At 31.8% G+C, this 26,463-nt stretch overlaps 1 protein-coding gene across 31 annotated transcripts in view; it reads right to left on the reverse strand.

Moving 5' to 3' along the window:
• Window positions 1–21,210, reverse strand: part of LOC139521045 (serine-rich adhesin for platelets-like) — a 32,603-nt gene extending 11,393 nt beyond the window's left edge. For 4 of the 31 annotated variants that reach the window (XM_071314239.1, XM_071314232.1, XM_071314234.1 and 1 more), the window contains exons 1-12: window positions 21,112–21,204; window positions 19,702–19,857; window positions 16,718–16,841; window positions 11,296–14,176; window positions 10,753–10,845; window positions 7,701–7,739; window positions 5,635–5,760; window positions 5,185–5,252; window positions 4,391–4,447; window positions 3,404–3,488; window positions 2,605–2,693; window positions 1,462–1,503 (exon numbers count right to left, since the gene is read on the reverse strand). In XM_071314239.1, the coding sequence (XP_071170340.1) occupies window positions 1,462–1,503; window positions 2,605–2,693; window positions 3,404–3,488; window positions 4,391–4,447; window positions 5,185–5,252; window positions 5,635–5,760; window positions 7,701–7,739; window positions 10,753–10,845; window positions 11,296–14,176; window positions 16,718–16,841; window positions 19,702–19,857; window positions 21,112–21,123 (3,772 nt within the window). In that variant the 5' untranslated portion in view covers window positions 21,124–21,204. Of the gene's footprint in view, window positions 1–1,461; window positions 1,504–2,604; window positions 2,694–3,403; window positions 3,489–4,390; window positions 4,448–5,184; window positions 5,253–5,634; window positions 5,761–7,700; window positions 7,740–10,752; window positions 10,846–11,295; window positions 14,177–16,717; window positions 16,842–19,701; window positions 19,858–20,880 lie in introns of all 31 variants that reach the window. The other 27 variants (XM_071314255.1, XM_071314250.1, XM_071314238.1 and 24 more) reach the window with 22 other exon arrangements.
• Between the last annotated feature and the right edge of the window lie 5,253 nt (window positions 21,211–26,463).

Here is a 26,463-nt window from a genome sequence, read left to right on the forward strand (position 1 = left end):
ACCAAACTGTTCTTTAATTTAGATTATTTTCAACAAAATTATTAAATGGGGACAGTATATGTCCACTTTACAATGCAATCTAAAAATAAATATATTGAACTAAATATTTAAAAATCAGATGAAGTTATTATACATATATTTTAGTTTATGTTGTGATTGTAGATTAGCAATTTAATATGAAAATAATTTTAAATACAACAGCAAAATTAGTTCATGCATGGCACATTATTTTTATTTTATCCTTGACTAATGATTGGATGTAATTGAACAGTCAATTTTAATTATCCATCTGACAAGTTATGCCTTTTTCAACTAATTGTTATAGTTTGTTCAGATGTTGTACTGTTACACCACTGTCCCAGTTTAGGGGGAGGGATGATGCCTTCAAATAAGTTTAAACCTGCCACATTCTGTATGTATGTGCCTGTCCAAAGTCAGGAGCCTGTAATTCCTGTTGTCGTTTGTTGGTGTGTAACATATATGTTTATCATTCATTAATTTGTACATAAACTAGGCTTTTAGTTTTCTCATATCAATTGTCGTCATTCGACATTTCTGGGCCTTTTTTAGCTGACTATGTGGTATGGGATTTGCTCATTGTTCAAGATTGTACGGTGATCTATATTTGTTAATTTCTGTGACATTTGGACTCTTGTGGAGAGTTGTTTCATAAGCAATCATACCACATCTTTTTTTCATATGATAATCTTAACATCCATGTCTTTCTAAAGACCTAGTCGGTTAAACAAGTTGTTGGTCATGTTACAATATCACAATTCATGCAAGTTGGTCATATTAATTAACATGCAAACTTTCAATTTTAGTTTGAGCTAATAACCTTTCTGTATAATGTTATTCCAAGTTTATTGGATCCTATATTTTCAATATGCATTTAAAAAAAATAATACAGCGAGGGATTCACTGAATTTAAAAAAAAAATTCCATGCTTATTTCTTATAAAACATGTACAATTCCAATATAGCCATTATGCGCTTAGCTTGCATTAAAAAGCTAACTATTAATTCTCAATGTTTAAATCAAATAATATACATTTTTAAACTAAAATTTTGAATTCTGTAAGAAACACGTTAAAAACAAAATATTGTATATGAATAATTCTTGTACTAAAAGTAAATATTTCAATAACGATTATTTATTTTTTGAGATCTAGATATTTTGAGAATTTTTAAACAGAATTTCTATTTCTTATATGCTAAATGTTTGGACCATAAGGTACACTTAATAAAAAAAAAATCTCTTTTTTTATAAAACTTCTAACCCAAATGACTTATTGAAAATAACATGGAAGTATGTATCAGTCATGAAATATAACCAAATTTCATAAATGGAAGACAAAAATATTTGAAAATAAATCAAACACTAAAACATTCAAATCCATAATTGTAACAAACTGTTAAATGAATACAAATATACAGCAATAAAGCACCAGCTGTTTGTTACCTAGATAATATGTGCTAGGGTTCCATGTGACCCTTCTTTGTGCTGAAAACCAAAACTCAAATGTATTATATGTGTAATCGACTACATCCCAGTCACTAATATCCATAAAAGATTTTTAATTAAACTTTTTATCATAACCCTTGATTGTAATAATAATTTACCTCTACAAATTATTAAAGAAAAGCAAATAATTCAATAAAAGCCAAAAATTATATAAATAATTGCTATTCCATACAATATTATAGTGAAATCTAGTGTACAACAAAAATAACTTCTAAACAGTGAAATCTACACCACATTAAATAATAAAAATGTTGAACAACAGAAATAATTCACCTGAGTGTGTACTTTCCATGGTTGAATTACCGCCCACTGAAATTATTGTAATTGTGTTACTGTGGGTTATTTATTATTTAAGGGATACCAATTCAGTAGGAGGGGGTGTCATACCACCCAAAGTATTTTTACCTGGATCCCAAAATATTAATCATTAATTCCTGAGTCCCTATTGATGAAAATCCCAACCCCAATTTCTGACAAAAAATAAAGGCCAAATCCTGACGGCCTGAAAAAGGATCTTGTGCGTATAGCTAAACCATGGATTTAAAAGTTCTACAAAGAACAAATTTCTTATCTATAGGTTTATGTGTAGACTTTGGCAAAACAGCAAAATAAAACATCAACAAACATACAAGTTTTCTTCAATCCACATAAACTGGTTTCCATGAAAAATAAATGATTTCACAGTCATTCTTAAATATTCTTGTCACTTGGCTTTAACTGAGATCATCTTAAGAACCATTTTTATCTTGGAATTTTAAAAAGAAAGTTTGATTTGTTAAGATTTTACAACTATCTAAAACAGCTCTCCAGCTAATTTTTGTTTCGATGGCTAAGAATTTTACCTATACATGAACAATTTTTAAATATCAAAATATCAATATATGTTTACTGGAACATCCATCCACTTAATGACTACTTATGGTTTAAATAGGAATACTTGTATGACTACTCTCTTAATTCTCAACTTAAATATTTCTTCAAGATAAAGTAATGACTATGTGTTGTAGAAAAAGAAGATGCTTATTTTCATTAAACAGGCTCACAAGGATCATATCTATATGTTGTATAAATTGTAAATACCTGTATGATTGCTCTCTACAGTTGTGATACTCTCTGCCAAGGAATCTTCTCCGTCTTCTGTGTAATACAACTCACGACTACCATGTGGTCTATAATATAATATATTATGATAAAAATTTACAATATTAAGCATTATTGGGTTAAATTAATTAAAATAACAAAATAAAAGTATATATACTCATACATGATTTTAAATTTTAGTTTCTCGTGTATATTTCGGAGTTTAGTTAGTCCATTATCACTTAACTAGTATACATTTTTGTTTAGGGGCCACCTGAATACGCATCCAGGTGCTGGAGTTTCTCGCTGTATTGAAGACCCATTGGTGGCCTTTGGCTGTTGTTTGCTCTTTGGTCGGGTTGTTGTCTCTTTGACACATTCCCCATTTCCATTCAATTTTATAACTTCTAACCATACTTAAAATGACAAACACTTTTTTTTTAAACTTAGAAATATTTTAATCATTTATCAAGTACCAGTAGATAAGTTCTAATGTTTTTTTTAATTTAAAAATAATAACAAACTTGTAAAGATAAAGAAATTATTGTTCCTTGGTAATTTCACTTTTTCTATATTTTTACAAAACAGAATTATGTAGTAACTCTTTTGTAGATTCATACTGGTAGTCTGGTAAAGAAATACTAAATGAATCTAATTATCAACATCCAATTCCAGCTATTCTCTACTAAACTGATGATTTGGGAAACTAATAAAAGAAAACACACAATGAACTAATTTAATTACTTTTTAAATAAACAAGCAGTTATAGACCCATATCTAGGGAAATAATCACACAAACCTGTAAGGTCTAAGTCGTGCAGCATCTCTCCTTCTGGAACTGTTGTCTGAATCAGACAGTTGTCCTACTGAGCTGGGACTTGTATCTGTAAAGTCAGGGTAATATTTATTGATAAAATCAGATAAATGACTTAAAATATAAATATTTACACATCAAAAATAAAATCCTCCCATAGTGTGACAATGCCATCAATGCAAGTAGAATATGTCACATTGCCCTAATGGAAAAACACTTACTCCAGTTGACAATTTTTAATATTCAACTCCTCAGAGGACCATAATTGTATATTGTACCACAATATCTGGTGAAATGCAAGGTTTCTTAGTTCGAGAGCATTCAAATATTTAACTTCTTTAAATCAAATTTTCATTGTTTTCCATTAAAATGCCTCAAGTACAAAAATATTATGTAAAGCACATGTTCATACACTGTAAAACAAATATCCTAAAAAATCATTTATATGTAAATTACAAGTGCATACACAGTTAAAATCAGAACATTCTGAAATGTAGTTGAATTTTTTTATACTTTTAGCTCTTGTTGACCTTTTCAGTTTGTCAGTTTTCAGTGAACAACATATAAACACAAGTTTCAATAAAATAGTGTCTTACTGTTTTTTTCATTTAATCCAATGTGTTTGCATGTAGCTATATGGTGCAGCAATAAATTTGATGTTAACACTTTAATTGTTACACAAATGAGACTTCTCCCAAATATTACATTTCAATTCACCAGTTTCAATCAATTATGAATGCACGTTTAACACATTATTACTATACAACACAGAAGCCATGACGTTTTATGAGTTTTGTGTTAGTAAATGGATTAGAAAATCTGTTGAAAAAAAGAACATAATACATGTATCTACAAAAATGTACAAGTACACTGTAAGTAAACCCTTTAAAATGAAGTATATGTTTCTAAAATTAAAAATGATGCAACAATTACGTAAGCAAGTTATATATTCACAGCAATCACATAATATACCTCCTCTATAGAATCTAGTAAAACTGTGGTAATTTTTTAAACGAGGTCGTCTAAATACTGAAATCCATATTCAAGAATTTGTATATTGCACATAGTAGTGGTTAACCATATATGATTTATGATAATAATAAAAACAGGAGGCTAAAATTTGATCTAAATTGTAAGTATAACTTTGAATATGTTTGAGTCTCACGGCATTTGTTTATTGATGTCTCATGACACATTTTAATATATGATGTAGGCAAAAGGAGAGGTTTGTGTGCACTTTAACTGGGGTAACCACTCCACATTTCTTTACACATGAGTTTTAAATGAGTAAGATGTTGGTTGGTGTTTTTTATTGAACTGTTCAATATTTGTTGAGATTCTAATATTTTTATATGAAGCAAATATCTATCATATGTATATTTGTGTGTGTGTGTGTGTGTTTTCACATTCATTTAATTTTCAATACATAGAAACTACAAAAGGGTTACTGCAAAAGTATAATTAAACTTGTACTGGGTAAATAATTTTTATAAGAATTTGCAAATGTAATATTTAACATGGAATATATAAAAAAAAATAGCAGATGTAAAATGAACTAGTTACAATTTTTATATTTTGATGATTGCATTTTCTCTGTAATATTTGTTTGTATTGTTTTATTTATCAGAAACAGTATTTTTATAATCATATCTATCAATACAATATGGATTGGCTGATTCATTGGTATTTAAGAAAAATCTTTTTTCAGCACTTTTGCCGTATTTTGTGTTGGTCAGTTGTTATTGGTAGAAGATTTTTTTACTAACCGGAAGGTGGTGTTGTAACTGTTTCCTTTTTTCTGACATCCACTAAGTTCTCTTTTTCTTTCTCGTTCCTACAATTAAAAGAATTATAAATTGACAAACTGTATACTATTAAATGTTTGGTCCTCAAGGCTCTTCAACTCCGTACTTTATTTGGCCTTTATAACATTTTTTTATTCAAGCGTCACTGATGAGTCTTTTGTAGATAAAACACGTGTGTTGCGTAAATATAAAATTGCAATCCTGGTATCTATGATGACTTTATTTGAAGTTATAGGTATTTATTAATTCCAGATTTTTCAAGTTTATATTTTCTGCTTGTATGTTTTAATACAATAAATAATCTTGTAGGAATTTTTTTGGGGGTGGGGTGTTATTTTCATTAGGTGAACTTCATATCTCATATCATTTTTTTTGGTTGGGTTCCATCTTCTATTTACTGTTTCTACTTACCCATGAGGTGATGATGCTGCTCTTCTGTCTGTAGCAGAAACAGCTGGTTCTAAGTTATAAAATCTATCTCTAGGTAGCTCTTCCCCATATCTAGGCTCCTCAGATTTACTTCTTGTGTGTCCATCTCTGTAAACACAGTGTTGATACATATAAAAATACATTCATAGCATCAACTTCAACGATTGAGAAATTTACCTTAGGATAAAATCATAGAAAAAAGTTCCTCTGACTAATATCCTATCATTACAAGAAAAGACTTTTCCTCAATTTGAATGTTCTACATTCAAATACAAATATCAGGATATTTTGGTATAAAGAAATTTTTGTGTTTTTTTATTTTATGAAAGAAAGTAAGGGTTAATTTTTGGTGTGAAAATTTTTAGCACTTTTATTAATATCTTATTATTTTTTTTATTTTTTTTTGGAATTGAATGATCAATAAGTTGTTGGTGCCTAGTTACAGTTAAGATAATCAGATAAAAGAATTAATCTATATCTCTAGCTCATGTTTGATGGTAAAAATTAAGACATGGTTATTTTTCTTTTTGTAAATTAGGTGTTTTGTCGTAACATTGATCTTATAAGCAAAGTAAGACGGGTCATTAATAACTGTGCAATTGTTAATATAATAAATAGTCATACATGACATACTATCATATCCAAGGCAACATATTTGCATTTATCTTTTATTTTTATTTTATTTTCATTTTCTTATATTTAATTTTGAAACTTTCATCTAAGGCTTCAAAATTATTTTTTGCAACCAAAAAACATCTTATTTAACAATATAGCATTAACATACCTGTTTATAAGGCCATTTTGAGAGTTATCCATTTCAATTTCAATACATAAAACTTTATCATTTCTTTATCACAATATATAACACTTTCCTCTAAGTCAGGCACAAACATGAAATACACATATTAAACATTCTATTCAATAAGTCCAAATGTCAACAAAAATCATTAAAAATGTACATGTAAATCATTTACACTGATAATTCTGTTACAAATTATACCATTATGATTCAAAGTCAATTTAAATTTCAGATAACTTTAAAAATAAGGCATTTAAATTTTATCATTTGTAGTTTTCAATTTTCTTGCACAAACATGTATTTTGTTTCCCACCAAGCTTAAGGATCACTCATGATAATAGGTTATTTTTAATATAAATTTATGACAAAATTAAATATTCTATAAATGTAAAAGCTGGGATCTTTAATTTCTTTTTAAATACACACAAATTTTTAAGGTCAAGGTCTGAAATATTATAGACAGTCATTTTTCTATTTTTGTGACTTGATATTGAACTTATTTCTTTCTTTAAAGTCTCTGAGGAAAACAAACATGTTATGACTTTTCAGTTCTTATTCTAAATGTCCATCTTTTAGGCAGAATTTTCATCTTTAATGCAGATCTTTCATCCTCAATACAGAATTTTAATCATTGATGCACACAAATTTGATCTTTAATTCAGAATTCTAATCTTCAATGCAGAAAATTTTAATCTTTAAAGTAGATTATTTTATCTTTATTGCAGACTTTTGGTGTTATTGCACAATTTTGACTTTTCAACTTAGGGAAGTGTGAAACATACGTGTATACATTCCAAATGATTGCCACATCAAGTTACAGTGGAAACACTCTAACATTACATATATGTCTTGCAACTGGTTTTGACCTTTTTAATATAATTTAGGCCTTAAAAGAAAACTCATAATATCTGCTAAATTCAAAATTGCCAATAAATGAAACTCTGAGTTGAATGATAAATGTATTATTTAGAGTTTCAGTTTATTGTACAAGTAATGTTGAGAAATGAACTCAAATCAGAAAAGAATTAAACCATTTGCAAGAATAATATGTATAAGGGAGAAGCATTTTCAATCTGAAATATTTTATCTTTCCATATTTCCCATTGTTAAGTCTGTATTACAAACATGTGAAGGGTGCAAAGGATGCACTGAGTGTTCTATTATCACAAATAGTTAATACATGTATAGATTAACAACACACAACATTTAATGTGAGTGACCTTGATACCATAACACTGAGGTCACTTACTCAGTTTCTGTAGCAACTTCCACAGTCACAACAGTAGCACTACATTAATAAAGTAAATGATTCAAAATGTACCATTATGTAATAATAGCAAACAAGAATGTGACCCAAGTACATGGATGCCCCATCCACACTATCATTTTCTATGTTCAGTGGACTGTGAAAATGGGATAAAATCTCTAATTTGGCATTATAATTACAAAGATCATATCATATAGAACATGTTTATTAAGTTGATTGGACTCCAACTTTATCAAAAACTACCTCGACCAAAAACTTTATCCTGAAGCGGGCAGACGGACAAATGGATGAAACGAATGGACGAACAAATGGACAGACATACAGACGCACAGACTAGAAAACATAATGCCCATAAGTGGGGCATAAAAACATTTTGATTAAAAGTAAAGAAAACTTTAAAACATTGGTCATCAAACAGGCTTCTGAATGAGACATTCTCTTCTATTGGCATTGCATGTATCATTGTATTGCATATATGTATTTAAAGGCATATTGAAAATGATCAATTTCAATAATTATGTATGATATCTAATGTTATAAATTAATACATAGAATATCACAGAAAAAAACTGCTACTTTAATCTTATCTAAAAAAAACTTTAGATTTCCACACATTCCACAAACAAATTCAGTTGGAATATTATCTTTAATGGAAATGCTATTTGTTTGATTGATTTAAAAAAAATATATAAATGAGTACAAATTTGAGGTACTGTCTGAGAGCAAGTTAACAATATGATTATCTATTGTGTTGTAAAATTTCAAAGAAATCTGTCCCATGGCAATGGGATAAGGAGAAATTTTCTCTCAACATCAATATTATTTGATGAATTATAAAACTCTGTATATGCAGTATCTACCCTTGTAAGAAATCATATATTCAACGTGAATCTTCATTTGAAGTTTCACTTAAATCCATTACATACAGCGAACTTGCACATACAGGTGAATAACATTCAAATATCTCTATAAATATCTCTCCTTTATTGTGTCTTAGCATACTTCTATTAATTTTTGGCTCATGCACATTTATTTACAGTGTAAAAATCTCATGTTTAGTTCTGATTGAAATCCATTGAATGATTTAAAAAGACCTAGTTACATAATGATAGGACAGAGGAATCTATAATAACTAAGTTTATAGAAGAGGTGTTTGTGTGTACATGTATAGAAAATGTGTCAAGTCCCTAATCACACACCGGCCATCTAAGTATACATGTTCCTGGAAATAATCTTACCAGAGTAAAATATATCTATTGCAGGGATGGGGTCGATTACTTTAAAATGTAATCGATTAAATTACAATTACTTTGCTAATAAAATGTAATCGATTACATTACAATTACACCCTATTTCATATGTAATCAATTACATTAGATTACTTTTCTTTATTGTAATCATGATTACTTTAGATTACTTATGATTACATTGTATATTGCTATATCAAAGTTTTTTTATAACTTTTTATCCACTTATTTTGGTGATTTTTTTTAAAAGCCTTAATTTATTCATCTTTTAAAAGAATTTATAGACAAGACAGTTACAGTTACAGTGTAACATGTTTAATTTTATAAAATAGCTATAGACAAGTGTCCTTTCTCTATGTAAAAGATGTAACTTAATTTTTAACTACAAATTGTAACCAACTGCCTAATTAACAAAAGAACTGAAAATAAGGAAAAATTAATTAAGTATAGTTTTATTGTCTGTTGGGACATAATTGACACATCCATTAATGTTTTTACAGGTGTTAATCACTACTTCCATTTCTTTAAACAAACAATGGGTGGGCTTGGGTATTAAAATGTTATTGTCTAAATAACGATATAAATAAAGTTAAAAGTGGTTGATTGTCATTATTTGTTTGAAAATTTTTAATACTTGATCTAATTGAAATTAATAGAATTATTGTCAGGTGAAAACACAAAACAGTTTTGTAACTTAGGAAAGATTATACATTTCTCTTTATATTAAGCAACAGTTTATTGTATTGATGAAACTTCTGACGTCACCTTTTGTTTACTATGCATATTGTTTGCAATATTTATGCCATATGTATACACTGTACATGTACAAAATGTACTTGTTTATACTGGTGAGCCTTAAGGCTAATAAATTTAATAAAGAATAAAAATAAGAAAGCACATATTATACACGAATTTATGGCAAATAAAATTCATTCAATATTGTCAATAAATGAAACCTGGTTTTAACTTCCATTTTCAATTAAGTGGGCTTATATATTTATGCCGACCATCAAAGTCAAATAGGAACTAAATGTTTTCTGCATTTGAATTTCAAGGTATTTATGTAAAAATATTGGGTAAACTAATATGAACATGATGAAATTGGAGTTAATATCAGAAGTTTTCAATCAAGGAAAACAAATGCTTTCAAGGCATATTCTTGTATCATAAGAGCTCAATTTCACTAAGAAATATTGGACAGTAAATTTCTTTTTGTAAACTGTTAAAACAAAATAAAACACTTGGTTATACAAATTTATTATATAGATGATCACATTAAACAAGGTCCCATCATTGTGATTACTTAAGTTTCATGATTTTTCATTCAAGCTTTACATTTTCTTATTTTCATCTTGTCTATCAAAAACTATTTTCATATTTATACAAGATTTGTAATCATCAAGTAATCTGATGAATGTAATCTTAAAGTAATCTAAAAGTAATCATGATTACACCTGTTTTTTGCCATGTAATCGATTACATTATGATTACTTGTAATCAGAAATGACATGATTACTGATTACAAAGGATTACACTGCAAAATGTAATCGATTACAGCTGATTACGATTACTGATTACGATTACCCCATGTCTGATCTATTGTTCCTATTTAATCATGTTAATTGCATAAAAGAGTGTATAAAGGCAAAGTAGTTTTTTCTGTAACAATGTATTGCCTTTATAAAAGCTACAGTAAAATGTATAGATATATTAAAGTGAAACATACGCCATATCTTATTTCAACTTATGATATGAATATTATCCAGATAATAATATATAATATTTACCTGTCAGTTCTTGCCTCAGGAGATAGTTCTCTTGGATCACTATAGGTCCTCTGATGATCTCTGGACCCTGGTCTCACATTGGCTGTGTCAGAACTGAAAGTAAGAAATATGCGACTGTGCAGATATTATAAATGGAAAATAATGTGAATTAATTATTTCAGTCAATCAAAGATATATATTTCTTCATCAATTATTTACACATTATTTTCTTGTTTCTTTTAAATTATTTCCATAGACCAACATAAATTAGTTCACAGTATTTCAAGACATATCAATTAGAATTAACCACAATGACTTTTTCATGTTTGCATAATTTAGAAAATTTACATGTTAAGAGGTGGAATCAAACATGTCAAATATGGAAAGTTCCATTTTTAAATAAGGGGTATGATTCTATCTATGTCTTAGCAGTTACAGCACAAATTATGTGATTTGGTTTTGAGAAGGTTCTATTAAGGACATTTGAGGTAATTTTTCACAGAACTTAACTTCAATGCAACATTTTCTTTGAAATTCAAAACAAAATAATTTTACTAAAAATACCTTGTTGCACCAAACAGTAATTCTGCTGGAACCTCCTGACTAGAGGCACCATCAGCCCATGCTTCCTTTACTCCATCAGGCTCTGTCCTACCAAACTGGTCCACCTCTGCAGCTCCTCTGGTACGCTCTACACCATAAACAGGATAACAGTCAAGAACATGTCTATAAGGTGTCTTTATGTCAATGCTATGGTTAAATGTCCGATCTGCATTCTTAGCCAGTTGAGATGATAAGAATGTTTTAGCATTACCAAGAGCACTGAATGGTTCTGTTTTAAGTCCACTTAGATAAGAATTATTAATAGATTTGTCAATTCCACTCATTTGAGACCATTCTAGCTGTTTTCTTACATCCTTATCTTGAATGACAAAGCTGCTGTTGGTTGATTCTTGACTACTATCATAGCTTGTATCCAGCTTTGGCTTATCAGCCATACGTTTTATCATTTCTCGCTCTTCCTGTTTTGCAGATTTTAGAATACTGATGGCCTGTTTTCTGGGAGGTTCCTGTGAAAGTATTTTCATTACTTTTGATGCTAAACCAGAGCTATCTCCTGAATCCATTAACTTATCTGGTTTCTCTGTTTGATACCTACGAATAATCTCTTCCACATCAGGTGCGACCTTCAAAGATCTGTCTTCAAAGTCAGACTCAACTTGATCTGACACAACTTCTGCAGTGTCCTTTTGAGGTTTGTTAACAAGTTCTAATGTATCTGACAACCCATTATAACCCTTTCCAGAGTATGTACTATCACATTCTGTTTCTGTGTCTGTTTTCATTGTCCCAAAAAATCTCCCTGACAAACTATCATCGTATCCTAAATCAGCCCCATGGTCCCATAGAAGTTTATGTGCTTTAGAACTTTCAGTAGATTTATCGCTTGCTTTTGAAAAGTCTGGAGAAGGATTTGAAATCCTCATATTGTAATCAATTCCAGGATCTAAGTTGCTCTGAATTTCTTGTAGATCTCTTTGTAGACGAGAGTAATCAAAATTGGTTGGTACTGAATCCCCTGCTGCTGCTGTACTATGCCGATTTCTATCAGCATATGCAGTGTCAGATAAAATTTTCTTGACTCTCTGACTTAAGGAGTCTGCCGATTCTTGACTATCAGTAGAACCAGGTCCACCTCCTGCAGCAGCAATAGAAAGTGATGGATAAGTCTGTGCACTTATTACATTCATGCTCTCACTTGATGGAATGGTATTGATTTTCAATGGAACATAAGATGAGTTTGATGGGACATTAGTTATATCATTTACAGTTCCTTCATTACTTTTGGTCATTAATTTAGCAACCTCATCACCTAATGAAGACCTTACACTCTGTTCACCGGATTTAGTGAGAAGAGCAGATCCTGGAGACCTTAGAGTTTCAGTTGACTTTTGTACAAAATTGTCACTTTTTCTCAAGGGTGAGTAAGATCTTAGAACAGTAGGTTCTCTATCACCTTCAAGTCCCAGTGCTTCTCTGCTGTATAGATGATGATGAAGAGTAGTTCCTAAATGACTTGCATCTTCTAAAAGTTTAGAAACTCTTTGAGACATGCTTTCTTGTTTAGAGTTGCTGGGTGAATCTGTATCCTTCTCTGGAATCTGAACTCTGGATAGCAGAGGGAGGTCTGTAATCCTTGGAACAGCAAAATCTGAAGATGCAGAAGGTTTGGGCTGATCCAAGAAATCCTCGGGGAGTCCTAAAAGTTTGGCTCTATCACCGACAGGCACATACGGAGCTTCAGAAGGTTTAGAAGAACTTGAAGACCCATATTTACTGGCACTTTCTCTCCTAGCAGTGTCAACTGAAGACATGCTGCTAGATACCAAGGTTTCTACTGTGTCCTGACTATCTGGAACAATTGTAGTGCTGGAACTACCTGACAAAACATTCCCTTTTATTTCAGAGGTAGATGCTTTGGGCATTAATTCAGTGTTTCGAGAGAGCTGGTTGTACGATTGTGTACCATACATTTCTCTATGACTACCTGGTATATACTGGTTAGCTGTTAGCTGGGATGTCCTGTCACCTGATCCTAGTAAGGTACTAGATGTTGTTGATGTCTTGTCTGTCTTTTCAGAAGATCTTGCACCAAATTCTTTTTCTGGTGAATACATTGCATAGGAATCTTTCACAATATCAGCTGCTAGTCTACGTGAAGCAGGAAGGACATTAGATGTCTCTTTATTTGTTTTACTTTGCTGTCCATCTGATTTTGAAATACCAGCTGGTCTATATGGTACTTGTTCTCTTTTATCTGAGGTAGAAGGATTTTCATTTCTATTGAATTGTCTCCCTTCCAATGAACTCATAGTGGGTATACCATCTTTATCAATGGATATCCTCATAAAATCTCTATTGATATCTTCAGCATTTGTATCCCTCGTCTTATCTTCTTTTACTGTGTCAGTAGGTATCCTGACAAAATCCCTTGTTACTGTGGGGTTTGAAATCATTCTATTTAAGTCCCCATTATTCATAGAACCTGTTGGTATCCTTATCTCAGGGTCTTTTTGTCTCATTGAGCTTGTTGCAGTAAAAGCCTGAATATTCCTGAACTCTGAATCACTAGCAGAAGACCTAGGTGTCTCGTTATCATTATCTGTGCCATAGGGATTCCATTCACAATCTGACATTCCCGTAGCTGATTCTGGATATCTGGCATAAACAGCCCCAGTATGTCCATCTAAATGATGATCCCCATCAGAACTATCACTTTCTACCGGTGGATATTTTCCAGGAGAAAAGTTACCAGAAATAAAATCTTTGGAAACCTCTGTAATTGCTGATGTCAAAGCTTCCTCATGAAGACTGTTATTCTCTTGAGGAGACTCCTCACCACATGATGGATCATCTAAGGGGTACTGAGACAAACTCAAATTTCCTACAATTACATCATTTATATATATAAGGAAATGAACATTTCAAATTCTTTGAAGAACATGTATTAAATCTTAAATTTGAAGTGAATTTCTTCATTAATATTGAAATGGCACATAGCTTCATTTTTAAAATTATCCATCTTTTTTTCAAAACTTGGTAAGACTGAGTCTCAATGTTAACATCTTAATTCAATGTACATTTAAATTTGTAAAATAGAATCAGAAAACTAGAGGCTCTAAAGAGCCTGTGTCGCTCACCTTGGTCTATGTGCATATTAAACAAAGGACACAAATGGATTCATGACAAAATTGTATTTTGGTGATGGTGATGTGTTTGAAGTTCTTACTTTACTGAACGATTTTGCTTCTTACAATTATATCTATAATGAACTTTGACCATTAGTAACAGAGAACTATATTTGGTAAAAATTTACATAAATTTACCAAATTAATGAAAATTATTAAAAATTGACTATAAAGGGCAATAACTCCTTAAGGGGTCAATTGACCATTTAGGTCATGTTGACTTATTTGTAGATCTTACTTTGCTGAACATTATTGCTGTTTACAGTTTATCGCTATCTATAATAGTATTCAATATAACCAAAAACGGCAAAATTTCTTTAAAAATTACCAATTGGAGGGCAGCAACCCAACAACCAGTTGTCCAATTCATCTGAAAAATTCAGGGCAGATAGATATTGACTTGATTAACAATTTAACTTCTTGTCAGATTTTCTCTAGATGCTTTGGTTTCATAGTTATAAGCCAAAAACTGCATTTTACCCCTATGTTCTATTTTTAGCCGTGGCGGCCATCTTGGTTGAATGGCCAGGTCATCGGACACATTTTTCAAACTTGATACCCCAAAGATGATTGTGGCCTAGTAGTTTCAGTGGAGATTTTGTAAAAGATACTTAGATTTATGAAAAATGGTTAAAGATTGACTATAAAGGGCAATAACTCCTAAAGGGGTCAACTGACCATTTTGGTCATGTTGACTTATTTGTAGATCTTACTTTGCTGAACATTATTGCTGTTTACAATTTATCTCTATCTATAATAATATTCAAGATAATAACCAAAAACAGCAAAATTTCCTCAAAATTACCAATTCAGGGGCAGCAACTCAACAACCGATTGACCGATTCATCTGAAAATTTCAGGGCAGATAGATCTTGACCTGATAAACATTTTTATCCCTGTCAGATTTCCTCAAAATGCTTTGGTTTTTGAGTTATAAGCCAAAAACTGCATTTTACCCCTATGTTCTATTTTTAGCGGTGGTGGCCATCTTGGTTGGTTGACCAGGTCACGCCACACATTTTTTAAACTAGATACCCCAAAGATGATTGTGGCCAAGTTTGGATTAATTTGGCCCAGTAGTTTCAGAGGAGAAGATTTTTGTAAAAGATTACTTTAATTTACGAAAAATGGTTAAAAATTGACTATAAAGGGCAATAACTCCTAAACGGGTCAACTGACCATTTTGGTCATGTTGACTTATTTGTAGATCTTACTTTGCTGAACATTATTGCTGTTAACAGTTTATCTCTATCTATAATAATATTCAAGATAATAACCAAAAACAGCAAAATTTCCTCAAAATAACCAATTCAGGGGCAGCAACCCAACAACCGATTGACCAATTCATCTGAAAATTTCAGGGCAGATAGATCTTGACCTGATAAACATTTTTATCCCATGTCAGATTTCCTCAAAATGCTTTGGTTTTTGAGTTATAAGCCAAAAACTGCATTTTACCCCTATGTTCTATTTTTAGCGGTGGCGGCCATCTTGGTTGGTTGACCAGGTCACGCCACACATTTTTTAAACTAGATACCCCAAAGATGATTGTGGCCAAGTTTGGATTAATTTGGCCCAGTAGTTTCAGAGGAGAAGATTTTTGTAAAAGATTACTTTAATTAACGAAAAATGGTTAAAAATTGACTATAAAGGGCAATAACTCCTAAACGGGTCAACTGACCATTTTGGTCATGTTGACTTATTTGTAGATCTTACTTTACTGAACATTATTGCTGTTTACAGTTTATCTCTATCTATAATAATATTCAAGATAATAACCAAAAACAGCAAAATTTCCTCAAAATTACCAATTCAGGGGCAGCAACCCAACAACCGATTGACCGATTCATCTGAAGATTTCAGGGCAGATAGATCTTGACCTGATAAACATTTTTACCCCATGTCAGATTTGCTCTAAATGCTTTGGTTTTTGAGTTACAAGCCAAAAACTGCATTTTACCCCTATGTTCTATTTTTAGCTGTGGCGGCCATCTTGGTTGGTTGACCGGGTCACGCCACACATTTTTTAAACTAGATACCCCAATGATGATTGTGGCCAAGTTTGGTTTGATTTGGCCCAGTAGTTTCAGAGGAAAAGATTTTTGTAAAAGTTAACGACGACGGACGACGACGCCGGACGCCGGACGCAAAGTGATGGGAATAGCTCACTTGGCCCTTCGGGCCAGGTGAGCTAAAAATAGATCTATCCTAATAAAATTAAGAACAATAAAAATTACCTTCTGAAGTTTCTGTGGTTTCCGACTTCCAACCAGAATTATCATCAGAAGAGAATCCTCTGTGCATGGATGGCGAGGAGATGTCATTTTGTGTAGACTCTCTACTATCACTTGGAGAATTTGTCTGAAAAAAAATTAGTATCTGTAGAGAAAATATTTGTTATAACTAGTGTTGTCAGCAGTTATTGTGTAAACCAATTAATAACTGACAGGAGGACGAAATATTAAATCAAAAAGTTCACTGGTTAATCAAATGCTTTTTCAATTTTAGTAAATTTGATATAAATATGTTTTGAAATCATGTTTAACAAGAGGCTGTCACAACAACGGCAAACCGGATTTATTAACATTTATTAGTGTCCTGGCAATATCACAAGAACCATAACTAATGAACGGTGAAAGTGAAAATCGACAATATCAAATTTGACCTCCATTTTGTCATCAGTATCAACATATTAAAATTTGAAAAGCTTAGGTTGAATGGTTCATGAGTAAATGCAACAACATGAATGGAAACGCTATTTTTCAATCTTTCAAGAACCATAACTCCTGAACGGTAAAAGTCAAAATCATCATTATTAAACTTGACCTCTATTTTGTCATCAGTAACAACATATTAAAAATTGGGAAGCTTTGGTTGAGCAGTTCATGAGTAAATGCACGAACACGACTGGAAACACCATTTTCAATCTTTCAAGAACCATAACTCCTGAATGGTAAAAGTCAAAATAGTCATTATTGAACTTGACCTTCATTTTGTTGTCAGTAACAACATATTAGAATTTTAAAAGCTTTGGTTGAAAGGTTCATGAGTAAATGCACGGACAACATTTGGCTGCCTCCCACCCAGCCACCCAACCGCCGTACATCCCCAAATCAATAACTGACATTTTTGTCACAAAAATCCGGTTAAAAATGTTGATTTTTTTAACAATCATCACAGTTCTAAAGAAATCAATGGTCCAGTATATTGCCTACTTGATTAAGAAGAAAAACATTCCAATTTTACATAATCTAAATTAATTAGCACACAAACATCTGGTCTATCAACATGCATTGGCTTTGAAAAATTCTAAAGTTAACATAATTTACAAGGCATGACATGTGAAATAAATGTACCATGCACAATTGTAAGTTTAAAGAACTTGATCTTAATCAGTATTGTAATATTGAATGTATTTTGAGCAAGTCTGTTATTAAAGATATTGAAAACAAACTATTTATTATGTACCAAAATAATTGGCATTTAAATTTACTAGCTAATGAAAGCAGTAAATTGCGTACTTACAGGCTATTTAAATCAAATTATTGTACAGAAAAATATTTAAGTATTACTATGCCCGGTAAATATAGAAGTGCATATGCTAAATTTAGAGCAGGTGTTGCTCCGATTAAAATTGAAACTGGCAGATATGAAGGTATAGATGTAAATGAAAGGTTCTGTTTTAATTGTAGAAAAAATGATTTGAATACAATTGAAGATGAAAAACATGTTTTATTAGAATGCCCAGAATATGCAGATTTGCGAACGATATTTTTTAACAGTGTATGTAATATAGAAAGTAGTTTTAGTAATTTAAGTAATGAAGGAAAGTTTTTATTTATGTTTCATGATGATAGAGTTTGTTATTTTACAGCCAAAATCTGCCATGAAGTACTTTTTAAGAGAAAGTGTATTTTATACTCGTAATAAGTGTTTATAATGTTGTTTGTTTTCTTTTGTATAATTGTATGGTGTTTTATGCTAAGAGATATTGATATATGTAATAGATGTAATATAAATGTATTTTAATCTGTGTTTTTACAGTCTCTCATAACTCTTTTTAGAGTGGCTCTTTTATAAATTGTTAATATTATATTGTGTTGTATATCAAATGTTTTAAAGAGGTGAGACTCTAATAAATTATTTGTTTGTTGTTTGTTTCTTTGTAAGCTGATCAAATAAAATGTTGATAAAAAATTGTAAAATGCAAATCTAGTGTATGCTTTATACAGGTGTTAGATGCAGAAAATAGAACAATACAGAATAATGTGGGAAAGGTTTAAATCATTGTTTCATTTAACCATGCATTTGTATAAAGTAATGCTGACAAATCACTGTCTTTCATCATCAACTTTTTTTTTGGTCATTGCTGTGGATTCATCTATTTTAGTGGTTATCAATTTTCCTGGATTGCTGAAAACTTGCATATTCATGGACTTTTGATTTTGTGGTTTAGCCAATCTCTGTCTACAAAGCCTATCGAAAATATATTATTCGTTTAACATTTGAATTTGTGCTTCACCTGTACCCACAAAACCCATGAAATTGGTATCCAACCAATACTAAAGAATCCACAGTAGGCGAACTGTTTTACAAATGACAAGCTAAACTTACAAATACAGTTTCTTGTTATCCTGCTTTGCTTTCATGTTGATGTAAAGATTTCTTTTTAAAAACAGTTTTTTTTTTTTTTTTTTTTTTTTTTTTTTTGTTTGGTTTGGTTTGGTTTTGGTTTTTTTTAGGGGGGGTTGCTTCTCCCAGTAAGTGATTCTTGTTTCTTATATAGTTAGACTTGGATTTCCTTATTTGAATTGTTTTACACTAGCTATTTTGGGGCCCTTTATATCTTCCTGTATAGTGTGAGCCAAGACTACATGATGAAGGCATTCTTTGACCTAGAATTGTTCATTTTTCAAATTTGCACACTATGACTTGGATGGAGAGTTGTCTCACTGGCACTCATTCTAGAACTTCTTTTTTCAATATATATGAGAGTGTTGTCAAGACTATATTTCAAAGGGCATTACTCAGAATTTCTTTTTGAATTTCTAACTTCAAAGACATGATGTCTACACTACATGTATCTTTTCATATAAATTTCTATGATCTCAATATTGAAAATGGAGCCTTGGATTTCCACACAAATGCTGTCTTTATTTCAAAAGAACAATAAAACACATGAACAATTTATCAAAAATACTTTTTAAAATATGGTACCTACTTGATTAATGTTGAGGTCTAGTCTTGGAACAACTTGACTATTTTGTGGACTGTTGTCAGACATGCTTTCTTGTAATTGATGTGAGAATGAACTAGACCAAGATACAGTTGTTAAATCATCTTCCAATGTTTCCTGTTCAGGTAAAAGAAACCAGACCTGCCAAAGTAAAAATAATCAAAAGGTCAAGTAATTACGAATGTGTAGGTGATGTCATTAATTTTAATAAATATTACATAAAACTGACACTTAAAAAGTTCTTTTTTAAATGATTTTTTTTTTGTATTATTCTGTAATATACATTTGTACTCCTAAAAATCATGTTAATTAAACAAAAGTACTTAATTCTAAAAAAAAATTCTCAAAACTAATTCTTAGCTTCAATGGGGGTCTCATTGGGGGGTTCTGATCCCGGATCCCGCTTACTGTTTTGTCAGATTCCCGTATCCCGCTTACACTATATATGTAAGCAATTATCATTTTTTTTGTAATTTCCCGTGTCCCGCCTGACTTCATTTCCCGTTTTCACGGCACAATAATTTGACTTTCACGTGTCACGCTTACAAAAACTCGGCAATCCCGCATCACGCTTAGACCCCAATGAGACCCACTTCAATGATGATTCTATATATGGAATCAAGTTGTTCCATCAAAACTAATTCTGGAAGTTGGTTCTGTCCAGATTAATCATGACAACGATGGACCAGGCCCCATGATAAAATAATTAGTATAAAAGGGTATCGGGACCGTTCGCCCTAATAACATATTCGCCCTAGGTCCATTCGCTCTGAGTTCGTTCGCCCAGAGTCCGTTCGTAAGTGGAAATTTGAAATTAAGTGTGTGCACTAGTTATCCAGTGTGCATCAATTTTTTAAAGTTATTTTTTAACTTTGAAAACATAATGTTTTAAAGCAATTACAGTGTTTCCACTAGTTGACATTACATACAAAAAAATAGGAATAAATTTGAAGATGCATATATATGCTATTATTGTTCACCTAGACATCAGGCCCATTTGTTTTGCTAAGGATTACCAATGTGTTCATTCATTATTTACTTATATACTCTTAAGTTATTTCTTCTGTCAGTTTGAAATATTATTTTCTATACATGTACAAAAAAATAATAAATTGATAGCCAGTGATTGCCAACACAACATATTGTCATTGTAAACGTTCTTACCAAACACAATCAAAACATGCTAAAATAATTAACCTTATTTTCCAGGTATGTAAGACATTTTACTCGCGTCGGCGGGCAACATGTTAGAACATGTTATGAACTGTCAAAATGTAAACAAACAGACAGGTCAGCATAAGGGTGTATTTTTGATGGAAATGTTATTCATTTAACATCAATAAAAGATTCTACATATTGGTTATTGGTCTTTTATCATCATAGGTATCTCTGTACCTGTTTGGACATTACGGAAATTTATTGTTTCAATAAATATTAAATATACATTTATTGATTTCCCAAATTTTGAAACATAGCCGCCATATTGCATCTCGCGAGATTTAAAAGTCTACAAATTTCTTCTTTTCTTTTTATAAAACGAACCATTTTTAGGGCAGACAAATATTAAAAAAAAACTTTTTGGAATTTTCATAGTAAAAAAAAATATTTAAATTTAATTGACTTAATAACAACTGGTTGATCTAATATTTTTGATGGGTACCAGCTAGCAAAAAACTTTATTGGAACCAGACACGTTGTCTTTCCGGCAAAAGTTAATTTATGTCAAAATTGAAGTCACCCAGTGCAGGGTTTTCCATACTAACTTTTAGTATAGGAAGTCTCTGCCCAGTGAGACTTTTCCTTGGCCATATCAAAACCAATGCAAAATGTAATACGGATGATTTTTATTTATGGATTTCATGTTTGCACCTAAAATGATAAAATCTAGAAAACTTGACAAAAGTTGCTGTCCCACGGTTTATGAAATTTTCCACAGAATACTGATTATATCATCGACTGAGGTATATTTAATTGTATTTAATTTATCCGAATGAAATTTGATTCAGACAGTCATTATTGACTTAAGCCAGAGTAGATACTGTGCCATGATTCATAACAATATTAAACAATAAAAAATAAGTCACGGTATATGCCGTGTTTCCGCAATGAGACAGCTCTCCACACTGGCAGAGGCCAAATGACACGATTCAGTAAATCAGATGGACACAAATAGAATACATTTAACAAAAACATATGGTGGATGTGATATGGTACTCAGTATACATCCCACAACAAAAAACTGACACCAAGTCAAATGAAAGTCTGGGGCTGAGTTAAAGGTGAGCTATTAGTGCCCATTGGAAAACTCATAATACCTGTCGATAAAGGTTTTTGCTGAAATAAACAATAATATCTTGAAGGAGAAACTTTACTGTTTTAATTATCTTAGTCACAGTTCTAGTAAGCATATCTAGCATATGTTTTTGTTTTCCCCCGCTACCGTGAGCAGAAGGCTGTATATGAATTGCAATTAGATTGTCGGATCAATTAAAAGTGCTATTAATTGATTGAGAAAATTTCTCTTTAATAAAACCTTGTTTTGAAGTGCAATGTACTGGTTCAAAAAGACATACGTGTTAAAACTTAATCGAGTTGAATGGATCATCCGAAAAAACGTGTGCTTTGTCCAAAAACAACGAAACATCATTTTGTTAAATTGTTGAGAAGAAAACAATTCAGTAAAGGCACAGAAACATAGTAGAATGTTAACTTAAAAGAAACTAATTATATAAGATGAAAGATATTTGATTGTTTTTTTTTTTATTAAGGTAGTTTTCAGTTTGTGTTTACAAAAAAAACAAATTAATTTTTAAAAAGCCCCTGAAACGTTAGAAGGCAATATAATTGAATAGAGAATGGAAACGGGGAATTTTCTAAAGAGATAGCAACCCGACCAAAGAGCAGAAACTGACAGCCGGCGCGGCCAAGGCTACTAAAACGTCTGCAATGCAGCGATATAAATCCACAACTGTATATAGGGATTTCAGCTGGTATCAATAAACAATAATGTACAGTTTAGTTCAGCGAAATTCACGTCCCAAAAAAAATTCGAAACACACAAAAGCAACACAATACTAGTAAAGACTAGAGGTTTCTGACTTGAGACTGGCGCAAAAAATGCGTCGGGGTTTAATGTGTTTTTCGAGATTTCAACCCTTCCTCTATAGATACATCTAACCATGCAATATGGACTAAACATATACACAGCAAAACCCACTGTTAAATTCAGTTAAAAAGGAGCCCTAGTCCGATGTAAGAATAGGTTACAGAAGAAACTAAAAAACATGACAACTATCAACATAAATTAACAGGGGCTACAAACAGTTGACTACTTGACTCTCTTTCGAGCACTCGGACTTGCATAATTTGAATTTTCAATATGTAGTATTAACGTCATATTCACATTATATAAAATAAGAAGATGTATTAAGATTGTCAGCGGGACAGCTCTCCACACATGCCACAAGAGACCAATTTGTCAGCTGAAATTGAAGTTTACATGCATCTAAAGGTGACTCACCGTTCGTCCAAACCCGACCAAAGAGCAACAAACAACCGAAAGCAAAGCAGTAATGGGTCTTAAACACAGCGAAAAAATCCCTTATAGTGCTTTAACTGACCCCTAAACAAAAATGTGCACTAGTTATAATTGTTGATAATTGACGCCATACTAAATAAAGGCAACAGTAGTATACCGCTGTTCGAAACTTATAAATCGATAGAAAAAAACCAAAGCCGGGTTACAAACTAAAACTAAGGGAAATATAAGAGGTCAGAGAACAACGACACAACATTAAAATGTAAACTCACACAGAAACGAACCAAGCATAAGATAAAATCTAATGAGATTTACAAACATAACATCAAAACTAAATACAAGAAATTGGGATAGAAAAGTACCGCCCCACGTCTTATAGTAATGTGAATTCACACTCAAATTTAATGGAAACAACCGACATAAAAGAAACACAACGTTAAAATGTAACACACTCAGAAACGAACTGTAATATAACAATGCCCATGCATACTCCTGACTTGGTACAGGACATTTTTTAAAGAAAAAAATGGCTGGGTTGAATCTGGTTTTGTGGCATGCCAAACCTCCCGCTTTAATGGCAATGTTAAATATAACATTAAAATGACAACACAACATAAACATGATAAAAGGACTACAATACAAATAAATAGTAGAACATATTGGACAAAGAAACAATCGAATAATAGCTTACAAAAGGCACCAGATTTAAAATTTGATACGCCAGGAGTGCGTTTCGTCCACACAAGACTTACCAGTGACGCCCAGATACAAAAGTTCGAAAGCCAAAACAAGTACAAAGTTGAACAGCAAAAGTTAAAAAAAAAAAAAGCTGATCCAATACGGCCATGTTTTTTTTTTTTGCTTGGGATACGAACATCCTTCTTATTTAGAATAATTTATACTTTTGCAAACAGTAAATTTTATAAAATAACTATATAAAAGATATACATATTAAAACTGAAGTATTAACTAATTACAGGGAAAAAAAACAAACCGGATATATTACATAAACCAACACTATCCAACACAAAAAATAGACGCACCCGATTAAGTCAAGGCCTCAACGCAAAAAGACTACTCTCTTATACATATAAATGGACTAGAATTAAAAATTATTCAAGACTTACAAAGGCTAGAGGCTCCTGACTTGGGACAGGCGCAAAAATGTGGCGGGGTTAAACATGTTTCAGTTTGAGACCTAAATCCTCCTTCTTTACCTCTAGCCAACGTAGAAAAAACAAAACACACAGCTATACGGACAGCAAAACTCAGTTTAAAAAAAGTCCGAGTCCGATTTCAGAATAGGTAACAAAAGAAAACTACTGTTACTAAACGTTTTTCCTGTATGAGAACGAGTTTTCGTGGATAGAATCAGTCAACCAAATGTCGACCTTGTTTCACTTTCAAACTGTATTTAAAGATTACATGAATACGAATTCACTTGCTATAGTGAATAATTCATCGGCGACATTTCAGGCTTATACATTAAAAAGAAGATGTGGTATGATTGCCAAATGAGACAACCTTCCACAAGAGACAAAAGGACACAGAAATTAACAACTATAGGTCATCGTACGGCCTTCAACAATGAGCAAAGCCCATACCACATAGTCAGCTTTAAAAGGCCCCGAAATGACAATGTAAAACAATTCACACGAGAAAACTAACGGCCTAATTTGTCTACACAAAAAATGAACGAAAAACGAATATGTAACACCTAAACAAACGACAACCACTGAATTACAGGCTCCTGGCATGGGACAGGCACATACATGCAGAATATGGCTGGGTTAAACATGTAAGTGGGATCCCCCCTAACCGGTGGACTAGTGGTATAACAGTACAATATAAGAACGAACTATAACTTGTATCATATGTGCTTTGTCCAATAAAATATTTGAATTTGAATAACTAGAGGTTCTTAAGAGCCTGTGTCGCTCACCTTGGTCTATGTGCATGTAAAACAAAGGACATAGATGGATTCATGACAAGATTGTGTTTTGTGATGTGTTTGTAGATCTTACCTTACTGAACATTCTTGCTACTTTCAATTTTCTCTATCTGTAATGAACTTGGCCTTTTAGTTACAGAGGAAAATATTTTGTAAAAATTTACAAAAATTTACCAAATTAATGAAAATGGTTAAAAATGGACTATAAAAGGCAATAACTCCTAAAAGGGTCAACTGACAATTTTGGTCATGCATGTTGACTTATTTGTAGATCTAACTTTGCTGAACATTATTGCTGTTTACATATAAAAAAAAATAGATGTGGTATGATTGACAACTGTCCACAAGAGACCAAAATGACACAGACGTTATCTCTATCTATAATAGTATTCAAGATAATAACAAAAAACGGCAAAATTTCCATAAACATTACCAATTGGGGACAGCAACCAAACAACCAGATATTCAATTCATCTGAAAATTTCAGGGCAGATATATATTGACTTGATAAACAATTTAATCCCTGGACAGATTTGCCTAAATCCTCCTTCTTTACCTCTAGCCAACGTAAAAAAACGAAACACACAGCTATACGGACAGCAAAACTCAGTTTAAAAAAAAGTCCGAGTCCGATTTCAGAATAGGTAACAAAAGAAAACTACTGTTACTAAACGTTTTTCCTGTATGAGAACGAGTTTTCGTGGATAGAATCAGTCAACCAAATGTTGACCTTGTTTCACTTTCAAACTGTATTTAAAGATTACATGAATACGAATTCACTTGCTATAGTGAATAATTCATCGGCGACATTTCAGGCTTATACATTAAAAAGAAGATGTGGTATGATTGCCAAATGAGACAACCTTCCACAAGAGACAAAAGGACACAGAAATTAACAACTATAGGTCATCGTATGGCCTTCAACAATGAGCAAAGCCCATACCACATAGTCAGCTTTAAAAGGCCCCGAAATGACAATGTAAAACAATTCACACGAGAAAACTAACGGCCTAATTTGTCTACACAAAAAATGAACGAAAAACGAATATGTAACACCTAAACAAACGACAACCACTGAATTACAGGCTCCTGGCATGGGACAGGCACATACATGCAGAATATGGCTGGGTTAAACATGTAAGTGGGATCCCCCCTAACCGGTGGACTAGTGGTATAACAGTACAATATAAGAACGAACTATAACTTGTATCATATGTGCTTTGTCCAATAAAATATTTGAATTTGAATAACTAGAGGT

The sequence above is a fragment of the Mytilus edulis genome, chromosome 4 (assembly GCF_963676685.1).
Source record: "Mytilus edulis chromosome 4, xbMytEdul2.2, whole genome shotgun sequence".
In the NCBI taxonomy this organism is placed as follows: Eukaryota; Metazoa; Mollusca; class Bivalvia; order Mytilida; family Mytilidae; genus Mytilus; species Mytilus edulis.